Source organism: Mytilus edulis, chromosome 9, assembly GCF_963676685.1.
Source record: "Mytilus edulis chromosome 9, xbMytEdul2.2, whole genome shotgun sequence".
In the NCBI taxonomy this organism is placed as follows: domain Eukaryota; kingdom Metazoa; phylum Mollusca; class Bivalvia; order Mytilida; family Mytilidae; genus Mytilus; species Mytilus edulis.
The window spans coordinates 14,323,088-14,347,570 of record NC_092352.1 but is presented as its reverse complement, the minus strand read 5'-3'; the positions used below and the strand labels follow the sequence as shown (position 1 = coordinate 14,347,570).

Below are 24,483 nucleotides of genomic sequence, written 5' to 3'. Positions count from 1 at the left end.
TAGATACAAGTATCTTGTCCTCGGGAGGAATTAAGCATATATTTAAAAAAATCACTCTGATGCAAACAACAAATTTTCTGAAACCCCGTTATCAAGATGCTTGATTTCTTGATCGACAACATATGCGTTACGTTTGAAGGACGTATTTTTCAACAGACAATCGGCATTCTCCTAAGAACAAAGTGTACGATTTGTCTTGTATTCCCATGAGGCTATATAGAAACGTCTGAGGAAGAAAGAAAAGAAGTATGCATTATTCTTGAACTATACTTTCCGCTAGATAGATGATGTTTTCTCACTAAATAATTCAAACTTTGGTTACTATGTTACTATCCTATCAAAATTGAGATAAAGGATACAACAGCTATAGTTAAGTCTGCCTCATATCTTGACTCCTAGAGATTGTCTATGAGGGTAGGTTGAAATTTCAGATTTTATGAGGGCGCAAAGCGCCCGAAATGAAATATTGATTATATGATAAGATTAGAGTGAGATATAATAATGCATTGACCTTCAATTCTAACCAAATAACAGCTCTTTAAAGTACACCCCTGAATAAAAAATGTTACAATCCAGGTAATACCTTACTGCGCATGCCCATAGGTAACATCGTATACCTCGGGCTACAATAGATTGACTTTCAATGAAGCCAAACCTTAAACCTCAAACAATTATGTTTGATATAAAACAACAAAACCAATATCTGAACCAATAGAATATCATGTTCTTGTTCAAAAGATCTGATACGAAAGTAACCGATTCAGTAAACAATAGATATAATTCACCATAGACATATTTCTATGCATCTGGATAATGAATAAACAAATTGACACCCAAAATACTAATTATCAGTTCACTAAGCAAAAAGCAAAATCCAACATCTGACCAAACATCTGAATACTGAACTGTTTGGACTGAATAGATACAAGGCGGTTACTTAAAAAAAATAACTACAGAAAATAATCATTTGTATTATCAAATGTACATCAAAATATTTCACAGAGTATACACGTTAAAGTCAGTAATTTCTTTATAGTCCACGAAAAAACTGCATACGAATGTTCTATATCATATTCCGCCACACTGCTACAAAACTGCAATTATTGTTTGGAATACCAGTCATATTCAAGTCCATCCAACTCTATCCTTTCTGAAAAATTTAATGATATAGATGTATATTTCAAGTTAGCATTCGAGAATAAACATTCTGTGTAATATTTCATATTTTATTGAATACTGTTTAGAAATACTTAGATCAAGAGTCGTCTTATTGTTATCATACCACGTCTATTTGCAATTTGCAATGTATTTAATTTCTCTATAATAATGCATTTGGGTGGGATGGGTGGGAAATGCATTATTATATCTCACTCTAATCTTATCATATAATCAATATTTCATTTCGGGCGCTTTGCGCCCTCATAAAATCTGAAATTATATTTCTAAGATTTTCGTGAGATATAATAATGCACGTTTAAAGCAAGCTTACCATTTCTAAAACTTTATCTGCAAAACCCGCTTTTTCATTAGTCCTAAAATAAAATTTATTAAACGTTCTAGTGTTGGACCAATCTGCCATGGACATAATATCATCCATACTGATGCCACTCATCGCTGCCTTGCTAGTTGAGACCATGCGACAAGAATGTGCTTGAAACAATGAGATGTCGATTCCTGCCTCCTTCATAACCCATTTAATCCAATTTCCAACTGTCTGCGAAGATAGACCTTTAAAAGGTTTCTTAGTTGACCTTAATAAAGGATCAGGTTCATGTTTACTAACAGGCCTTAAATGTTCCGTTCTCAATTCATATTCATGTATACAAGAAATAACACATAATTTTTTCTTTGAAAATTTGCAGTATTTCACTGATCTGTTATTGCAATCTTTTTGTGTTTTAGACAGACCCGGTAAATGAAAAATTATACTACTTTTGTTTCTGGACATGAATCTTCTGTCTAACCTTGCAATTTCAGATATCCTTTTTGGCGCTGCCAAAGCCAATAAAATTGATAATTTTTTACCTAAAACTGAAAAATCAAGTTTTTTGTTTATTGGTAAAGCGGATAAATATTTAAGAACAATATCCAAATCCCATGAAAATTGGTATTTTGGTAAAGGTGGGTTATTTTGTAGAACACCTTTCATTAATTGTTTTACTATAGGTAATTGACCAATTGGGACACCATCGATATATGGCAGGACTGAAGATATGGCCGAACGGTGAACATTTAAAGTTCTGTATTGATACCCCTCTTTATACATCCAAGTCAAAAAATCTAAGATAGCGGCCAAAGGTGCTGAAAAGGGATCAATTTCCCGTGAGCTACACCAGCTAGACAACTTATTCCAGGCACTGTCGTAAGAAGATCTTGTTCCCGATTTCCAAGACCCAAGGAGTAATTCTTTAGTTTCCTCTGAAATTCCAATTGAGTTAAATGATCTCCGGAGACCGTCCACCCTGCTAGTTTTAATGTTTTGTTCAGAATCAGTGGGTGAGGCTCTTTCATTGGAGACAATACAGTGTTGTGACTCATGGGAAGTAACACTGGATAATCTACTGACATTTGAAGTAACAGAGGGTACCAAGCCTGGGATTGCCAAACTGGAGTTATCAGAATTATCTGACTGTTTTCCTCCCGAACTTTCGCCAGACACGTACTTATTAGACAGAACGGGGGAAAAGCATAACCCTTTATCTCTCTCCAGGATTGGAGAAGGGCATCTACCGCTTGCGCTTGGGGATCTGGCTTCCAGCTGAAATATTGATTCAGGTGAGTATTTGACCTGTCTGCAAACAGATCTACATTGCAAGGACCTATGCGTTTCATGAGACTTTTGAAAAGTATCGGACTTAACCGCCAATTGCTGAAATCCGCATAATGCCTGCTTTCCCAGTCTGCTATAACATTGCTTTTTCCTGGGATATAGTCCGCAGTGATTGTTAATTGCCTTTGAAGACACCAATCCCAAAACTGATTTGTTAGGGAATTTAGTCTTTTTGACACCGTTCCCCCCATTTTGTTTACATATACAATTGCTGTTGTGTTGTCCATTTGTATAAGAATATGCTTGTTTTGTAGATTTTTGGCATAAGATTGTACTGCGAACATTGCTGCTTTTAGTTCGAGTTGATTTATATGGAGGGATTTTTCCTCGTCTATCCAAAGCCCACCTATACTTATCTGTTGACATGTTGCTCCCCATCCCGACAGACTTGCATCCGACTGAATGGTCAAATGGGGTTCTGGTCTTAGTAACGCTTTCCCGTTCCAAGACCCCAGCTTGGTTACCCACCAATGCAACTCGTTCTGAACTTCCTCGTTTAACTGGATTTGGTGATCGTAATGGCCTCCCAAATGCAGGGCTTTTGTTTTCAATATTTGTAAACTGCGATAATGCAGAGGACCTGGAAGGACAGCTTGATTGGTTGCTGTTAACTGACCTATCAACTGAGCTAAATCTCTTGCTGACACTTTCTTGTGTTCTAGCATTAATTTTGAACTGTTCTTTATTTTCTCTACCTTCTCTTTCGGGAGAGACAAAGTCAACAACTTTGAGTTTACTGTATAACCCAGAAACTCCATTGTTTGTGAAGGTTCCATCACTGACTTGTTTGTATTGATCAGAAAACCTAAGCCCCTTAATATTGACAAAACTGTTGAGAGATCTGACAAAATTTTCTGATTTGACTGATTCATTATTAGAATATCGTCTAGGTAAACTATCAGACGTACACCTAAACGTCTCAATAAAGTCATGGGAACCTTCATCAGTTTTGTGAATATTCTTGGGGCTACTGCAATCCCAAACGGGAGGGACCTGAATTCCATTATTTTTCCCTGCCAAAAAAATCTGAGGTATTTTCTGTGTTCTTTTGCTATTTGCAATGTCAAATATGCATCGGTTAGGTCTATTTTTACCATCCAATCGTTCTTCAAAAGAAGATCTTTTAACAAATGAATTCCCTCCATTTTGAAATGTTCGTAACGTAAAAAAACATTTAGGCCTTTTAGATTTATAACAGGTCTTTGACCCCCTCCCTTCTTTGGTACCAGAAAAATGTTGCTTATGAACGAATCCTTTGTTAGGAAAGACTGTGTTATGGCCTTCTTGTTCAAAAGTCCTGTTATTTCTTTGTTTATCAAGTCCTGATTCTCTTGATTGAAAAAGGCTTGATTTGGTATTTGATTTTGGAAAGGTGTTGCTAAGAAATCTAATTTTATTCCTTTTACACACTGGAGAACCCAAGGATCTTTTGTAATTGAGTTCCAATTCTGTAGGAAAAGGCTTACTCTTCCCCCTACAGGAATAGAATTGTGATTGATTATGCAATTCATTGGTAATTGGAAATAGTTTTGTATATGATTGAAAGTTTTCTCTTGACCTACCCGTTCTATCGGTTTGCAGGTTTCTTGAACACTTGTTTGTTCTGAGGTTGAGTCTGGATTTGGTTCTGGGTCTGGTTCTGGCGCTGACCATAACTGTTCCCCTGTCTGTTCTGTGACTGGTTTCCCTGCCAAGGTCTCTTCCCTGAAACTTGTGGATGGAGAGCTTGTCTGCCGCCCACAGACTGCAGGTTGTTTGTGGGCCCCTGCTGAAAAAACTGATCATTTTTTCTATTAAAATGAGGTTTACCAGCATGTTTTTTCTTGTTAGAAAACAACAACATTTCTCTAAGTTCTTTGTTATCCTTGTTTTCTTTAGCCAAAGACTTTAGAAACTTATTACCAAAAAGTTGACCCTTAGATTTTGCCAAAGCTTTCTTGCCTTTCTTCTCATTTAAAAAATCTAGACTATCTGGCATTGTTTTAACTAACATTGCTTTTCTCCTGTCAGTGTTATAAACATAGTGAGCATTACCTGCTAGCACAATAGCCCTCTGTGTTAACTGAATTACATCAGAAGGGTCCATACCTTGATTATCTTTCTTAATCCTATGTGCTTCAGACCATAAACGGGACAGAGGACCCATAACATCTAGAATGCGTAGCTGTGTGTTAATTTTACTTCTCTCTAATCTAGCATTCCATTTTCTAACTTGAAAATAATTTTTCTTAAAAAATCTATCTGTTTCAAGAGCCTTTAATCCTTTAGACGAAGGAATAGGCCAATTCAAAGACATATCTTGTCTCGTCTTTTTACTTATACCCTTTGGAGCATACTTCTCTATATATTTGGTTACATGAGATGGTACTTTTTCTTTTTTATCTTTAGACAAAGAAGGTTCTGGGTCAAACGCTTCATTGTCTTCTGAACTCTCTGATTCAGAGTTACTAGAAGATAATTCACTGCTACTAGTATTTTCAGAGGAACTGCTAGAATGATTAACAACTTTCCTGTGTTTAATCTTACCTTTTCTGCTAGGTACGGAGTCGTCCCGTTTCCGTTTAGGGTTTTTGGTATCTAGGTCAGACCAGCTCTGTCTGACATCTTCTTCTGTCCCGTCGACTAACGACATTTCATCATCTTGACGAGAAGAGATATTTCTCCTCGCCTTGTGAGAAGAGCCCAAAGACTCGACTACCTTATCAGTTTCTACCGCCACTGCGGTAAAACTTACATTTTCATCAATGACCCTATGGTCTTCCGAATCAAGTGCACCGCTCTCTCGAGACGGTGTAGCCATCCCTAAAGGAATGTCATTGAGTTGGGCGTTAGCCATGCTAACTAAAATAATAAACCCACTAACCTTTAAATAATTTGGAAAAAAAACGTCTTTACTCAAAGAGAGCTAAATTGAAAGTCAATCTATTGTAGCCCGAGGTATACGATGTTACCTATGGGCATGCGCAGTAAGGTATTACCTGGATTGTAACATTTTTTATTCAGGGGTGTACTTTAAAGAGCTGTTATTTGGTTAGAATTGAAGGTCAATGCATTATTATATCTCACGAAAATCTTAGAAATATAATCAACATTTTACGACAAAAGAGATGATTTCAGCTGTCCAATTGTGAACTTTCTATTTCTATGTATCATCATTCCAGTTGTGCCTGCATAAGGAGTATATATCTCTAAGTTAATACGATATACCAGGGCATATATTTCTTATCTATTTTCCTTGATAGAGGATAACCGCTGAATAGGAAGTTATTAAATCAGTAGTTCCATGTGCAATAGCGAGTTGGTCGAAAGTTATGGAATATCTGTTTCACAGATGACGATATACATGTTTCTATATTGTAACCAATATCCCGTACCCTTTTAACCGAATGTGACCTACCAAACTAGACTTATCGCCGGTTTTTTTTTTTACTTATATGACGAATACGAAGGGTATCATAGGTGGAGCAGGTTCTGCATACTCCGCCGTAAACCCAAATGTAAGTACACAAACGAGGAATCCGCTAACGAAAACGTATATTGACAAATGCAGATTAAAAACATTGACCCAATAAAACCCAGGGGAAATTCATTTTCCCGTAAATATGAATGAAATTAATAAAGTCATGAAATTTCTCACAAAAAGGCAAAATTTGGGGCAAATAAGTCCGAAATTTATATAAATAAACATAATTACAGCACGACATCTTATAAATGATGCTAAAAAATTTGAACATGACTTCAAAGATATCATATTAAACGCCACTTTGGCGCAAATGGGTCATAAGAAGTGGTATCTATGACATTGCACTGGATAATAAGGTTACCGAAAGTTTACCGTTACAGCGATTTAAATTATGAAGATTTATACTATTGTCGCTAGTGGTATTACTATTTCAAACAATGTAATTGTAACATTACATAGAAAGTCATTATTGATGTTAAAAATACTTAAATGATATACTGGTGATACTTGGACTGAAACGAAGACGAAACGGAAAAGATCTTTATCATGTTTTTAAAATATTCACCGAATTTAACTAAATAACGGTTTCATGTAAACTATCCACCGAATTTTAATTGAAATCTTTATACTTGAACTTACTTACAGCTATTCAACTAACATTTACGATTAGCTTAAAGAAAGAAAATCTCAATATTTTAGAGATGCTAGCACACTTCGTCTATTTTCTGGAAAACTCTAGTCGCTAAAAAAAAATATGGGAATTGCATTAATAATGTCGAATAATATCTGATAGCATACGGTCATGAAAACCGTCTAATATGATCACCAAAATGTACACGTAACGTAACTGTAACTGCATAAAAAAAGAAGATGTGGTGTGATTGCCAATTAATAAGGCAACTCTTCACACGTGACCAAATGTTTCTACATTTTTTCCCATTTTTCCTCTTGGTGAATTTTGATTAAATCAACTCTTCGACATTTATATCAGGTTTTGTTCATCAAAATATTTCGGACTGAAAAGGCTTTAATTGTCAAAATATTGTCGAAATTGGTGCAGTAAAATTAACCTTGTTAATGTTATTACTACGCTGCGTCGATACCACTGCTGGTTGTCTGTTCGTTCACGAGTATATTACCAGCCATGTAGCCAGTAGTTCGATACAGAAATACATATGTATATAATGTTTGTATTCGCTGTTTTTAAAATTCGCAACCAATTCTAAACAAATGAATGTTTCTCAAAGTTGGATAGCTCTGATTCCTCTTCTGGGTTTGGCTTTACTTTACGTCCTTTTTGGTTTTATCAGCTCTCCAACGTTTTGAATAATATTCGAACTTCATGCATCCATGAAGGTACATCAGTTGTCGAATTGTACAAACGGTACAGTAACATTGGTATTGTATATGTTATTTTATCGTACTATGATTTTGAAACCACAAAATTAAAATTAGTTGAATCCCGCCGAACTTTATATCGATTGTTCTATATCAGGATAAATAGTATGCCTTTGTATCGGTATAGTTTTAGTTCTTAATTCTATGGAATTTTTATTGTATTTTGCCTTTCCTTTTTGTTTTCGGACTTTTACGTTACAGTGTATATTTTCCAGTTTGTTTTTTCTTTGTTGAAATAATTATTTGTTTTATTGTGATTAAGATTATAGCACAATGTCGACTGCTTTACTCTAATTTTTGAAATTTGTACCAATGATGTCTGTTGTGTTTAACTCACACAATATTGTAAATATATCCGAATTCTATGCGACTCTCATAAAAGTGAGAGGTCTTATTAGCTATAAAACTAGGTGGAATCCACTACTTATTACACAAGGAAATATTTATACATAGACAGGAATATGACAGTTGTTTTCCATTCGTTTGATGCGTTTGATTTGAGCTTTTGGTTTTGTCACTTGAAATAAAACTTTCCGTTTTAAATTTTCTTGGGTTCGGTATTTTTTGTTATTTCACTTTATAGATATTTTAAAATTGTTATTTTTGGTTTGTTCTTATATTGTTTGGGTCAACCATGACTGATTGTCCGTCGTGTGAAATTTTATGCTGCATTGAAGATCATGAATGTGTAATTACTTCTGCACGGACATACTAAGGATTTGAACTACTTAAGGTGGTACCTAACACTACAGGGAGATAACTCTGTAAAATCAGCTAAACGTTTTAATTACGTTGTGTTGTTAAGGAAATATTAAGCTTCTCAATGATCAAAATTAGTGTCTGTCAAACTGTTAATATAACCAGTGTAATTTTTCTGATAAAATGGTTGGTTCAAATTTTTGAAATTTTTATATTTTTTTCAAAGGGTCAAAGTAAATACTTTACTCTAAATAAATTTTAGTGAAAGTGTTGGGTACCAATTTAAACAGTTCAATATAATTATTTATATATTATAGCATGTGTCAGAACATAGTTTCTGTTATATTTATCTTTATTTAGATAATTCTGTCCTATAAAACATCTGTATGTCCGAATCCGAAATGAAATAGTTTAAATATTTATTGTTTGATTGTTAATTTTTGCCATGTTTGAACCGCAGTCGTGACATGGCCCCAATTCCTTACTTTTAAATATACAATAAATATCAAGATGACTTTTGAATTGCCGTTGTGACATTGTCCCAAATGTGATATCTTTTCAGATTGTAAATTGGAATGTAGTTTTCTAGGTGAGTTTATTTTTTAAAACGATCATAAATCGTTTGTGATTGATACTTTTACTAGAGTTATACGATAACTTAAGTGTACCTAAACAATGCAATATTTGATTTTATACATTATAAGTGATGGCATGTGATCTCAAATTATTATCGTGTGATCAACAGTGGCATAGAAAATCTTAAAATAAATGTTAAAATGATACACTGAAGTTAGTTTTACACCAACAATTTGAGATAATAACGCATACAATTTTAATTAAAGATGTGACCCCCTCCCCCATCTCTCACTTAATAAAAAATAATAATTATATAATAATAATTTATTTTATTAAAGTGTCACATACTTGTCTACATATTGTTTTATACAGATTATATAATATATATTGCACAATAATAAAAAAAAAAAAGATAAATATCCAGCATTATTAGACACTAGATATATTGGATTGGGTTTGATTTTTTTTTTTTTTTTTAACGCTACTTTTTAGCACCGCATCTAGGCTATTTCGTAGCGGCCAGTTTTTGTCGGAGGAGGAGGCCGGAGTGCTCGGAGAAAACCACCGACCTTCGATAGCAAAACTGACAATCCTAGTCAATTAAGATTGGAGTCGAGTGCACCTGCAAGAGCGGGGTTCTAACTCACAACCTCAGTGTGGACTGGCTAGTAATTACAGTAGTAACTACTTACACCACTCGGCCACCAAGAACCCTAGATAGATACATTGGAACATCAATGTTAACGAAATCCTTCTTTATTCTTGACTTAACTAACAAATTGCTAATCGTTTAACATTGATTACCAGTGCTAATAATTTATGAAAAATGAATAACATGAACGAAAATCTACTAGAATAAATGGAGAAAAAATGACAGAAAAAGAAAACTATAAAAAAATTAAGATAACAGCTAAAATTTTGATAAATAGAGAAAAATGTGCTTGCATTTCAAATGTAGAACTTTGATACTATTAACTTAATTCACTAATTGTAGGTGATTATTATAGTTAGACATGTTTGAACATATATGTTCATATAATTGCATGTGTCAGAACATAGATTGTGTTTCTTTTTAATTTTTTGTTTTTACTTCATGTTAAGAACTGTTATAGTAAAAATAACGTATTGTTTTAGATGCACATTAAGCTGCAACTGAATATATTTTTTAAAACAAGGTGTTATACACTTCCCGTCACTATTGGGGCAGCATTGTTCACACTAAGCATAAATCAAAGCAGGTTAATAAAAGAATTAAGCCTTTAACACAGGCGTATTCGTCGTCGTTGCCTTTAAACAATTAAATCTTTAAATTTATGATATAGAACACTAAACCCAGTAAGCTGGAGGTAGAAATACGTCTTACAGTGTCACCTTTTTTCTCCAAAATTCTTGTCAAAAGTCAAGCGTGTGTAAGGTTTATTTATGTGCTTGTCTCGCAAAAACTTTAGTTCACCTTGTGCTAGTTATGTATTTTGTTGTGCCCTTGAGTGTAACTGCTTTTATTTTAAATGAGACCATCCAAAGCTTGCTGTTTTGGGTGGACGGTTAGCATCGCATTTTCGACTGTGTGTTGAACCCTGTATCTCTTTTTTTGTGAGTTTTTTTGTCGTCGTGAAATTTCATATTTGTCTGAAGCAGATTGAATCATTTGTTTTTCATTTTGAAGAGAAAGAAGTTTAACTTTTGTAGAATGCGCAAATATAATGTGTATTCATATACTGTTTCATATCTAACTTGTTTTCTTCATTACTAAAAGAGATCCATGAGAGTTAATTTAAAGCCTCCTACAAGCTTCCGAAAATGACATCATGTTGTTTATTTAGTATGCTTAACTTATATGGGTTATATACTATTAATTGTAACATTTTCAGTTTAAGTTCAAGTTGCAGTAAATGGGCTTAGTCATAGATTTTCATACAATTGTGCAAAGTTTGTTGAGCTTTAATTGAAACATGTGAAAATCGAAACTAAATAAATTAAATATTCACCTATCTGTTATATTTTCTGAAATATTACTAATTGAATTACATCAATATAGATGAACACCTACAGTGTGTAGAAAGCACATACAATCGGCAAACACGTTCTTAAATTTGTTTTTCGAACAATCAAAGCATCTTTAATTTTAATCCAAACATTATTAAAAAAAACACTCTTTGTTGTCAATTGGTACAATAATTTCCGTTTTAATGATGTATATCAATAATAGGAACACCGATTTCGTTTCAATGTTTAACATGATTCAAAATAGTGTACTTGGTGAGAAATCCACATAAAGTCGAAGTCACGTCAACGCGTTGTGTGCCCTGAAACGTCGATCTTTGATAATTTTGTTATACCATCTAGGAAAGAGTTTGGTTAACACATAAAACTAAGTCGGTGATGATTATTTTTTTATCATTCAAACAAAAATTTTTGTATTAACAATATTTAGTTTCTTAAAAGAAAACTCTATGGATTTGTATTTAGACATTTGATGATTTTTATACAAATGAATGAACGTTTTTCGATATGTGGTTTCACAAATGTTCATATATCTTGATAGAATCAATCAGTAATATAAAAGAAGATTTAAGAGGTGAAGGCATTATTTTTTTATAGATTTTCATAGATACTTCAACGAGCCAAAGTTGTACACAACATTTTACCAGAATCTGTGACATAGCATATTTACTGTTCATTGACCTTAAACGGTAAGACGATGAGAAAAGAGAGTTATTTAATAAATGGCATCGCAATTTGACAATTAAACAATTTTAAAATGTAAACTACTACAATTATTTATTGACGTTAGATTTACATAAAAAAAAAAAGATAGAACGATCACTATTGAAGACAAGACTCCCTTTCATTATAATTATACAGAAACATTTAAATTGTTTTCTGATAAAGGTCAGTTAACCGAATAATATAGACTCCCCGTCACCGATTCTCACCGATGGTGTCACTATAATCATGTAATATCCAAAAAAAAAAAAAAAATTTTTCTTCACCATGTTTTGAAAGTAGAAGTATCAAACTAAAAAGAAAACCAGATTGGTTTATTTTTAATCATCATGCTGCATTTGCAAAAGAACAATCTGTTGTATCTTCACAATATTTTGTCTATCATAATAACAAAATTAGATAAGACACCTTATCCTCATTCGGTACCATACATAACTTGATACATTCAACATAATTGAAATATGTATGAATAATATAATATTTGACGGAGCATTGATTCAGCACTCGGCGATCGCCGTAACTAAACCTTTGATAAACTGCAAAGATTTGAATATCAATTAATGTGCTTTTACTATATGCCTTTCGGGATTTCTTTGATACATGTGACGTGTTCTGTACTTTAACATCCCGTTAGTGTGCAATTATAAAACATTTTTGTATGCTTGCCTTTCAGTTTTGCTAATGATGTGCATTGTCTATATGCCTTATTATGGCTCTTTGATACATATATCTTACGAGGCTCTATACTTACACATCCCGTCATTGTGTTATTGTACAATGTTAAGTTTGTGTATTCTTGTCTTTAATTTTTGCTAATATGCTTGGTCTATATGACAATTTGCGATTATTTGTTACATATTTGTTTGTTTTTATAATGATTAAGATTATAACACAATAATGACTGCTGTACCCCTATTTTTGACATTTTTACCTTTTGGTCTGTTTTTTTTCACGTATCGTTGTCAATATAATGGAATTTAGTGCGACTGTCAAACAAGACAGAGGTTGAGCTACCCGAGGGTTTCACCAGCCAGTAGTCAGCACTCCGGTGTTAGCATGAATATCAATTATGTGGTCATTTTATAAATTTCCTGTTTACAAAAGTTTGAATTTTTCGAAATACTAAGAATTTTTTGATTCCAGACATAGATAAAGGCAACAGTAGTATACCGCTGTTCAAAACTCATAAATCCATGGACAAAAAACAAAATCGGGGTAACAAACCAAAACCGAGCGAAACGCATTAAATATAAGAGGAGAACAACGACACAACATCGAAACGCAACACACACAGAAACAGACCAATCATCAGACAAAACACCACGAGAATAACAAATGTAACATGAAAACCAAATACATGAATTTGGGATAGACAAGTACCGTGCCACGTCTTATCTCAATATCTCAAAAATAAGAGAAAACACAAACGACTCAACGTTAAAGATTACCTTAGTCGTATTTAGCACAACTTTTTGGAATTTTTGGTCTGCAATGCTCTTCAACTTTGTACTTGTATGGCTTAATAACTATTTTGATCTGAGCGTCACTGATGAGTCTTACTTAGACGAAACGTGCGTCTGGCGTATCAAATTATAATCTTGGTATCTTTGATAAGTATTTAAAACCTGCAGGTCAAATCCACCATTTTCTACATATTAAGAAATTGCCTGTTATCCATTCGCTTGACTAGGGACTTTTCACTTTGAATTTTCCTCAGAGTTCGGTATTTTTGTTATTTAACTTTTTCTTAACTTCTATGTATCAACAATCCAGCGCAGTGATTGATTCCGTTCTGTTATAAGAAATCCCTATTCCCCAGATAGATATAGGAAGATGTGGTGTGAGTACCAATGAGACAACTCTCCAACCAAATAACAATTTATAAAAGTAAACCATTATAGGTCAATGTACGGCCTTCAACACGGAGCTTTGGCTCACACCGAACAACAAGCTATAAATGGCCCCAAAATTACTAGTGTAAAACCATTCAAACGGGAAAACCAGCGGTCTAATCTATATAAAAAAACGAGAAACGAGAAACATGTATAAATTACACACTGTACATCAGATTCCTGACTTAGGAGAGGTACAAACATTTGCAGCGGGATTAAACGTTTTAGTGGTACCAAACCTTCTCCCTTTTTCTGAAATAATAGCATAACATCACAACATAGAAAAACACACGATAAAATATCAATTGGCAAAAAACGTAAATTAACACACTATGATTTGAATTAACACACTATGAACGAATAAATTTTATCTGCGATATCTGAATGCAAATTCACAGTTAATAAAATATTAGGGACAATCAATCAAGGCCAAAAAGCAAACAAATAAGTCCAAACAAAGCCATGGCAAGACACCATCGCGAAATATTTAACCCTTGAAAATAATCACTTTTGAAGAAAAAAACGGTTTAACAGAATTCGGATCGGAGATGGAACTACCATAAAGATTGTCTTGTTTTATGTCAAAAGACACCTGTTTAGAACTGATATAATCAGAGAATCTAGGGGAAAAACATGTTGACATATTAATACGTAAGTGATTAAAGATACTAACAGTTTTCAAATCAAACGTTACCATTGAAAGAAATATTTTGTCTTCGCACGAATTTGTACGCTTGTAGATGTAGCTACACGACTATGACCAATGTGATCACAATTGGTGAAAAACATTGACACATTGTTTGCTTCTTATGATGGGGTTAGTTTAAATTATATATGTCGTCAATATTTTGGCCAATAAAGATGTAGTTGGGATTGTCTACGCCGTAAGTCTGTTTATTTCACCGTTTAATCTTGTAAATATTTTCACAAATACATGAATACTTAGTATTGCAGTGGTGCTGCCAAATGTCTATCTCTTTTGGTTTGAATGTTATTTTTCCACAGGTTTTAACCATACTCCACATGCATGATTTTTATGTCTTGGCATTTTATTTTATTTCTAAATCATTTGAACATTTGGTGAATATAGTTGGTAATAGAATTTTTGTACTTAATTGGTTCTGATAAATAAAAGTCAACAGCATTGTTTTCTTAATTTCCGAAACTGCTTACCCATTTCAAGTATTAAAAAACGAGCAAAACAAATTCGTCTGAAATCGAAGCGTTGACATTTCAGATTTTTACTACTTTGAAATCAACACCAGTTATGACCAGATATGACAATTCAGAATCAAATAACAAATGACATGACTGATATAAGGAGATAATAGGTCCACTTTGGCTGTACAGTTTCTAACCCTTTCGTTTTGGAAAGAATCTTGATACACAATCGTTCATGCAGATCGACATTTAAAAAAGTAAATGTTTAAATCTCAGGGATTACAACACTTTTGCATAGAAGATATTAGGAGTTTGTCTTAGCAATGGGGAAAAAAATTAAACTTTTTCTGTATTTTGGGATTTGGCTATTTTTTGTAATGATTTCAATTGTTTTAAACGCATTAAACATTGACTGGAAGCGTTCCCATTGGCTCACTGGTGTGATTTTGATTATTTTATTAGCGGTTTTACAGGGAACCGTATTAGAGATACCCATGCAGACAATATTCTGTATTGCTCTTGGAGGACATGGACGAGTACCAGTTTCTACTAAGAACCATAAATTAAAATTGATAATAAATTATAATCTTCTCGCCACGTGCGAAAACGATATAGATGAATGTATGCAAAATATGTTTGAGGCATACATGGGAAATTTACATGCAAACGTCTCAGCCGTTCTAGTCAGTGCAACGAAGGATATAAAACTTAAGGATTATGAGCTCTATGTTCGTGATGACATTCGAAGAATGATTTATTCTAAATTGTACCTCGAAGGCATGGCATTTTGCAAAATGCGCTACAACGAAATTGATGGACCTCGTCTTCAAAATTTTTGGAGTACATATAGAGATTATGTTACGAAAGAGTTAAAATCATTTCATATCCACAGTATTTGTAAAGAGCGCATGGACAATTTTATGGTCGTTCACAGACTATCAAAAGTTTTGAGAAAATGTGGACAATACCAAGATCTCATCCTTTTATCAGAGGGGGAGACGAAAGCCTACACGTACTGTGATCGCGAATTGTATAACGATTACGCACGCACGTATGGAGATCCTTTATTTGAAACTTCCGCCGACACGGGGAGAATCTTGGGAAAACGGTTTGACTATACATTAGTTCTGGATGGCGACACAACAGTTCCAGAGGGTACTGTTATCAAACTATTGGATGTAGCAGCCGGAAATCCGGATCGTGGAATAATACAACCAGGTATTGAGGTTGATTGTAAGAAAGGGGACACTCTTTTTATGCATTTAGACGCGATGCGACAAGTAATCAATTTACCATTGACGAATGCTATAACCGCTCTTTTCGATCATTCGTCGTTTTTCGGGAAAGGGTTAATAAATAACAAATTATACATTCAGAAAGTGATCGGATATAAATCGAAATTGATCGAACGTGTACCAATAGATGTTCTCAGCCATGACTCTTTTGAAGCATCTATTATGAATGTTTTGTATGTTGGTAGTATACCGCTCAGGGAAGCGCCACCCTATAACTATGTCACATGGGGTATAAGGGAAAGAAGATGGAATAAAGGAGAGGTTTTATTAGCGATGTATTACTCGCCAAGGTTTTTAGGAAAACCTCTTAGATATCTCCAAAGAAAATTCCAGAAAAACTTTGTAGAACCCACAGTAAGAACAATTTCAAAACACGATTTTGTATTTTCATTTATTGCTCATTGTGCGCTGAGACAAATGTTTGTAAAGCCGCTGTTGCTACTATTTCTAATTGTTCATATGTTTGGCATTTTTAAAAATGAATATGCTTCTATATCGGTGACTATGTTTCTAGTAATCATATTTCCAAAGTTCGCAACTTGCAATAGTAAAACGTACAAAATAGTTATTATAGAAACGTTAGCCTCCATTTTGCAATTTACACCGGAAGCAGTAACAGGTACAGTCAGGATCTGCCGTGCGTTTCATGCAATTATTACAAACAACACGCACTGGATACCTCAAAGCGCCGTTGAAGAAGAATCCGCCACTTGTGGGGATATTCTTTATTTTCCGTTATATCAGTAGCTTTAGTGTTTGTGTTCATAGGACATAGATTTTTGTTCCTTTTCATGGCAACGACTGTATTCTTGCTACCAATATTTACAGCAGTGACATCACATTCGTTACAATATTCCGTAAATTCTCTACAAAGTAAGTCAAAGATAGCCAAAACATCTGCTTCAAAAAAGGCTTACTTTTCTTTACTTGTGCCTAACGCAGTAGAACAATTCTCTAAAAATCAAGTTATTTTGAAGTCCCAAACGAAGCTGGATCTTCTTTCAGCAAAGAACATAGTTTCGAATTTGGATAAAAATATTAGAAATTTTAGAGATATATTATAGCTATGAATAGTACTTTTATTTTCTTTGCAACTTATAACTGTTGGTGCATGTATAAATAATATGAATTATGTACATTTTGATTATTGTTGCATTGCATGTAGAATGAGTCAGAGTTGAAAACAGTTTCATATGCCAGAAAAAAAGATATTCACATTTGTTTTAAATTGATTTCCTAATATCCTGAATGACTGAAAAATATGCAAAGAAAATATAAAATACGAATTTAGTAGATATTGTTAAACTACCGTATTTAGTTAATTTTATATCATCATATAAGCAATGAATCACGATTAAAATTAAAAATTAAAAAAAAATCCATTAGGAGACAAAACTTGACCAGAAATCAATTTCACTAGAATGTTACGTGCTTCAAACATTGTTTCATTCGTAAAATGTCTGAAATTTGTGAACTTATCATTAAAAATAGTTAAAACGGAATTCTTATTTGACCAGGTTATTTGTCGGTTCGGTCATATGATATATTTTCGGGGGGAAATATCTGTCTGTAAGATTCACATCCTTTGAATTTCATAATAAAAAAACATAACTTAATAACAAACGAAATGTATGGTTTCTGCAGTCTGATAGGAAATGTCATTAGATTATGTAAAAACTAGGATGAATGATAAATTAATAGCTGGTCTTCATCTATACAGAATTGTGAGAAACTTAAAATGACTTTACAGAAATTGATAGATCATAAGAGTTTTGCTTTGAACATTAAGTATATATTATAATTATAACTCTTATGATTTTTAAATTATAATGATTTTTTGAATGACTTAACCAATATTAATTAGAATGGTAAATTTCGCTCATGTGATAATATAAATGATTTTGAATAATAATTCTAAATAGACGTCTTCGCCATAACACGAAATCGAAACCGAGACGGAATCAATGTATATTTGAGTGGGTTGACATTATATTTGGTATATGTGTTTGTCCATTGCTTGTTAACGCCATATATCCAACTTAACATCCTATAATTATACCCCATACTTTAAGAAGATTACGTTTTTAAGAGGATATTATTTTGATCAACGCAAACATAACAATACCAAGACTTTATAAATAATTGTGTATCAACCTCAATTTACCAATGGCAATGTTTAAAATCAAATTAAAGCGGTATTGCACCAATTATTCAACTATGTGCAGCACTGTCCCTTCGATGAAACCTTCTTCGGAATTAATATTTGTTTTTTTTTCAATCGATTTATGAATTTCGAACAGCGATATACTACTGTTGCCTTTATTTACAAAGTTAAACCATTAAAGTACTTCCATGGTTATTCTAACATATTCAATTATATATTACTTAATTAATTTATGGTATTCAATAAAGGTTTGAATAATAATCTTCATGATAGTAATACTATGATAGTGTTAGCTACAGAAAAAAATATGATTAATTCGGGTTGAGTTGAATTACATGTATGCGAATTCCAACTCCCTAAAATAAAAAGGTCAAATAACTTTAAATGGAGTATGTCACAAATTGTTTTAAAATTTTGCATATAGTTGGGCTCGTTGAATTATATGTGAAATCGAAAAAATAATACATTTATCTCTTTAATTACTGATTGAATTCTTTTTTAAAAAGGTGAATATTTTGATAGGAAGCACACGAATCGACGAAAAAAAAATCATAGATTTACCTTAAAATCAACAAATTTTATAGTTTTACTCCATAGATTCTTCTATAAAAAACAATTTAGTTAATTTTTTATTGATATAACATAATCATATATTTACCGCCTTCGTTTTTTTTGTATAAACAAATCCATTACCTTGTCTGTAGAAAAAAAACATTAAAAAATCGATGAATTAGGGTCTACAACGCAATGACGATACGATTATTGCCACGTTTTTGTGTATTTTTTCATCAATTATACCACTTTGCTTGATGTATACCATATAAACGAAGTTTGAAGCTTTTGGTTAGTGTTTGAGACAGTTGCAAAGTAGAAGGTATTTGTATGCATTAACATAATTATGGTTTTTAATTAAATAATGTTTCCCAGTATTATTCATCTTTGATATTATAAGGTAAGTGCAATATTTTATTCAGACGACTAGGAAGGATAATAAAAGCCATGAACTTCATCATAAAAAATATACAAAATTCGGTCTTTTTGTCCTTTCCCTTCTTCTCTACTACCGCTTCTATTGTCTACTCTTAAATTGGGTCCATCGCCCTAGTAATTGTATTATTTTTTTTAGATATGCCTCAAAACAACAGTTTTTAATGCTGTCTCTTGTTTATTATCGTTTGCCTTTGCCCACGGGCTTGTCGATGTGCTTGGTTTCTCGTCCTAATTATTTTTGTTCACGGTTTTCTTTTAATAATAATATAAAGCACACAAAAAAAGTATCCATTAGCTAAGAGTGAATATGTTTTAAACGAAGATTAAACAAAATCGCAGAACAGTAAATACTCACGAAGATTTAAATGCTCTAATGGGGTTTTCATCTTTCAAGCATTCCACAATAAAGAACTGTGATACTCACGACGAATTAAAGGCTCTATAGAGGTTTTCACCTTTCAAGTCCTCCACAATACAGAACAGAAAAACACGACGATTTAAATGCTCTAAAGGGGTTTTCACCTTTCAAGTCCTCCACAATTTAGAACAGTAATACTTACGACTATTTAAAGGCTCTATAGGGGTTTTCATCTTTCAAGTCCTTCACCATATAGAACAGTAATGCTTCAACGACGATTTAAATGCATTATAGTGGGTTCCACCTTTCAAATCCTCCAAAATATAGAACAGTAATACTCACGACGATTTAAATGCTTTATAGGGGTTTTCACCTTTCAAGTCCTCCACAATATAGAACCGTAATACTCACGACGATTTAAGGCTCTATAAGGGTTTTCACCTTTTAAGTCCTCCACAATATAGAAACTCCGTTATAACTCTCATAAACAACACTGCTCGGGTTTACCATGAGGAAAAAAACTTGATATTGAGGTCAGAGCGATCAAACTATTATGGAAGTGTTTTGTTTTCTCACATAACCCATGTTCGTGTGTAAAGAGGAAGAGCGTGAATGGCTTTCTTTATGAAAGATATTTTCTTAAGATAGGATCTAAATAAAGGCAACAGTAGTATACCGCTGTTCGAAGGTCATAAATTCATTGAGACAAAAACAATATGGGTGAATTTTTCGCTACATTGAAGACCTGTTGGTGACCTTCTGCTGTTGTTTTTTTTTTTTTTTTTTCTATGGTCGGGTTGTTGTCTCTTTGGCACATTCCCCATTTCTATTCTCAATTTTATTACAAACTAAAACCGAGGGAAACAAAATAACTATACAAGGAAAACATCGAAGCATTAGAAACACTGAAGTGAACAAAAAAGTAAACGACAATGCAACACACACAGAAACGAACTATAAGATAACAACTGCCATTTTCCTGACTTGGTGTAAGATTGATGTGATAATATTGTGAAAAGAATTAAAAAAAAAACACTCGTAACAAACAATTGACAAACTAGCATTGAAACAAAAAAAACAAATGAGAACAGAAGACCTTGAAAAGCTGGTACGAGCTCAGATGCTCATAGAGAGTGAGCAGCTCCTAGACAACAAAGAGTTTTTCATAAACGTGTGTACTGAAACGAAGGAATGGAATCTACAACAAAGAACCAGGTATGTTGTCATTTTTAAATAAATAAATATTGAACATGGAAACGCTTCATATCAACTATCTTTCCTTAATTATTTAAGGAATGACTGTAATAATTTTTCTGTCTATGAAGAAATAACATAAAAAATGTGGTGCACACTGAATAACCTGTGTAGCGGGTTATTTTAGGTGTGCACCACATTTTTTATGTTATTTTGAATAAACAGAAAAAATATTACAATTATTTCTTATAATTTAATTCTAACTTCCATTTTAAACCAGAGAAACCATAAAAAAAAAAACGTTGATTGCGTCACAGTCACCTAACAAAATTATGTCTTTGAGCTGATAAACAAAACAACCTCAGCCAATCAAAAAGTTACATCTAAAATTAAGTTATTTTAAAATAATGTCACACTCGCATTTCTGGTCGTTATGAAACCTATAATTGATTCATACTTAAGTGTATGAGTTGTTGATTTAAAAGAACCGACATGATCTGATAATTCTTTGCTTTTACAACCTTTAGTGTTTCTATTTAATAAAAGATTTATGTAATTTAGTTATTTTGATAACGAGACATCTCGGACCATGACAATCTCTAACGATTAGTTCTGAGAATAACTTTTTTTTTACATTCTATTCGCTAGTATGAAATTTTAAACTTAAAGTTTATACTTTTCTCATATCAATTTACACGACAGGTGATGCTTAATACTTGATAATAAACAAAACAGCCGGATTTAGTTTGTTTTTCAGTTTGCGTAAACACAGCATGCGATATTTTTTTTTTTTTTTTTTTTCTATGGTCGGGTTGTTGTCTCTTTGCTCATATCAATTTACACGACAGGTGATGCTTAATACTTGATAATAAACAAAACAGCCGGATTTAGTTTGTTTTTCAGTTTGAATAAACACAGCATGCGATATTCTTCTTCGTCATATAATTTACACTCGCCTCTTCTGATTAAAAAGCTGATATATAGTTTATATGCTGCCCTAAATTTTTTAACAACAGCTGCAAGCTAGTAAAAAAAAAGGTGTTTTTCATTGCCATTGTATTCTTAAACGTTTAAAATTTGCTAATTACTTAGCTATGTTAATATGACACGTCTATTTTATCATTGTACACAAGATTGTATTTCTAAACTTTCAATTTGCAAAGTCAATTTAAAAATGTAACCTCTAACTTTCGGAATAGCATTAGTTGACAAGGAAAAGCAATTGAAAGTACCTTATGATAGTCATGATGAATTTGACAGATATTGCCACAGAAATGAAAATTGGTGGAAAAATACATGGATTTACGATTTCTGCCGTTATCGTTTTATTGAATCTTCCGGCAGCTGCACTAAGTCTAGTACCACAATTTAGAGGGAAAATTCGAAAGTCGTTATACATTGTTAGTCTTGGGATAACGGATGTTCTAGTTGGGGTTTCCTCGTTTGTGATGACAGATTTGCACAAAAATGTCCGAGTAGAAAGTTACGTGACCTGCAGACTAAAGTTTGTTCTGTTTAATACTGCTTTCATTGCATCCATGGTCCACATTCTAGCCATATCATTGCAAAGACTATACATCATGCATAAAATGTCTATATCTGTTGACATAGGATCAAAACAATGGCATATCATTATTGCATCGTGGATTTTTTCCTTAGTCAGCAATGGAATGGTTTTAATTTGGAGTAAAAGAGAAGACGTGGACACTGTATGCAGGTATTACACGGGCAATGATGAGCAAAAAGATTCGCTATATTCAGGTATTGTATTGATGTTTATTATTGTTGCCAATCTAGCAACAATTGTTGCAATATTGGTAAAAATAGGCATTTATGCGAGAAGTTATCCCAATTCTTCTATTTCAAAAAGTAGCATTCGTATGATAGTTACTCTACTGATAATAACTTTTATGTACATAGTATGTGTAGTACCATTAGCATGTGTTCAACTTTACTGTTATAGCTATCCGAGCTTTAGGTCAAATCGACCACACGCTTTATCCTTCGCAATGCTTAATTCTATTTGTAATCCAATAGTATATATCATCAGACTAAAGGAGTACCGAAGCGTACTGGTAGAATGTCTCAAATTCATTGGAGGTAAAATGTGCGGTGGATGTGGGTCTAAGATTCATGTCGATAACCCCAGAAACACTCAGAACGGCGTAGAAAATCAGGACAATCCACCGGAAGGTCGTAAAACTGAAAAATATCCAAATCTTAGTGTAACTGAAGAAGCGTTCACATCTATCTATAAAGGAGAAGACTCTTCAGAACATAGCAATACCAAACAATCAGAAGTCAAGACAGAGAACGACCAGAATGTTTGTAATACAAGATTTATATACGTTGTAGAAGTGGATCCTCGGAACTCGGTTATGTAAAGTAAAACAGTCACATAGAAGTAACTAATGCTAAAGAATGACCCAGTTGATATTTTTTTGTTTTTGTATGGAACTTTATTTTATGAAATCCTTTTCTCAATCGCTTGGAATTTACAAAGCTCTAAATACTACTGCCTCAATAGTATATTCTGTGATTGATATATAAATTCACTGACTCAAGTTTTTCGTTATGAAGATAACATTAAAAACGCAAAAGTTTTAAAATCAAATACTATTTTTACTTTAAACAATTAGTAGATGATTTACCAAAGAAAGCTTCCTTTATCATCAATGAAAAATTTGAGATAAAAGAGCCCATTTTTTTTTAATTTCAAAAACTGTCTGAGAACTCACGTAATTAAATTGTATCAATTTTATATGATTTTGAAGTTCGTGATTTCGATTAATACTGTTTTTTTTCCCTATATTTTCTTACCATAGAAGATTTATTTCTGTATTTAATTCTGTTAACTTGCGTTGGTGTTCTATTTTCTAGAAAGGTCAATTTCTCGAAAGCTAAGAAAATGTGAGAGGATATTTTGTCTATGTTTAACATACTACGAAACGAAAGGGTACATATGTATCTATTGAATTTCATTTAATAAATACACTAATAGTTCTCGAAAGTACCAGAATTATAATTTAATACGCCAGAAGCGCGTTTCGTCTTCATAAGACTCATCAGTGAACCTCATATTTTTAAAAATAGTTATAAAGCCAAACAATAATAAAGATGAAGAGCATTTAGGACCAAAATTTCAAAAAGGTGTGTCAAATACGGCTAAGGTAAACTATTCCTAGGATAAGAAAATCCTTAGTGTTACGAGAAATTTAAAGTTTTGTCCACAGGAAATTTACTAAAATGAACATATAATTGATATTCATGTCAACACCGAAGTGCTGACTACTAGGCTGGTGGGGGTAACCTCGGGGACTAAACGTCCACAGCAGTGGCATCGACCCAGTGGTGTAAATAGTTGATCAAAGGTACCAGGATTATAATTCAGTCAGGATTTTACTTCGTCAAAATTATCCCCCCATTACGCCAGTTCATTTTCACAATCGTAGAAATGGAAGCCATTGTAGGGATGACGCGCTGCCAATTTTGCTCTCGGAAACCGATAAATTTATCCACATTGCACCCGCATTACGATCCTTATATGTCAGTTGTATTTTAAAAGACAAATGTATCAACTAGCTAATGAGCATCAGTTAATGATCTTGTCTGCATTGATTCAACTTAAAACTATTGTCTGATCGGTTGTCAGGTGGAATTTTCGAAAATTCATAAACATTTTAAAAAATTCTAATCAGTAAATATTTAGTGGAAGGGCAGAATAGATTTTTCAGTG

At 33.1% G+C, this 24,483-nt stretch overlaps 2 protein-coding genes across 3 annotated transcripts; one reads left to right on the top strand and one right to left on the bottom strand.

Annotated features, from left to right (window-relative positions):
- Positions 1–955: 955 nt before the first annotated feature.
- Positions 956–5,853, bottom strand: LOC139487681 (uncharacterized). 2 transcript variants are annotated; one of them, XR_011655854.1, is made up of 3 exons: positions 5,694–5,853; positions 4,393–4,607; positions 956–1,150 (listed from the first exon to the last, which is right to left on the bottom strand). XR_011655854.1 is itself a non-coding variant. In XM_071272652.1 (3 exons), the coding sequence occupies exons 1-3, from the start codon at positions 5,664–5,666 to the stop codon at positions 1,142–1,144; spliced, it is 534 nt and encodes a 177-aa protein (XP_071128753.1). In that variant the 5' UTR covers positions 5,667–5,683; the 3' UTR covers positions 956–1,141. The 2 variants fall into 2 exon arrangements, 1 of the variants encoding a protein (XP_071128753.1); XM_071272652.1 differs by lacking the exon at positions 5,694–5,853 and adding an exon at positions 5,357–5,683.
- A 9,387-nt stretch (positions 5,854–15,240) lies between these two features.
- Positions 15,241–23,131, top strand: LOC139489832 (uncharacterized). The gene is made up of 2 exons (XM_071276678.1): positions 15,241–15,979; positions 22,785–23,131. Exons 1-2 carry the CDS (start codon positions 15,241–15,243, stop codon positions 23,129–23,131), a joined length of 1,086 nt encoding a protein of 361 aa, XP_071132779.1.
- Positions 23,132–24,483: the final 1,352 nt, after the last annotated feature.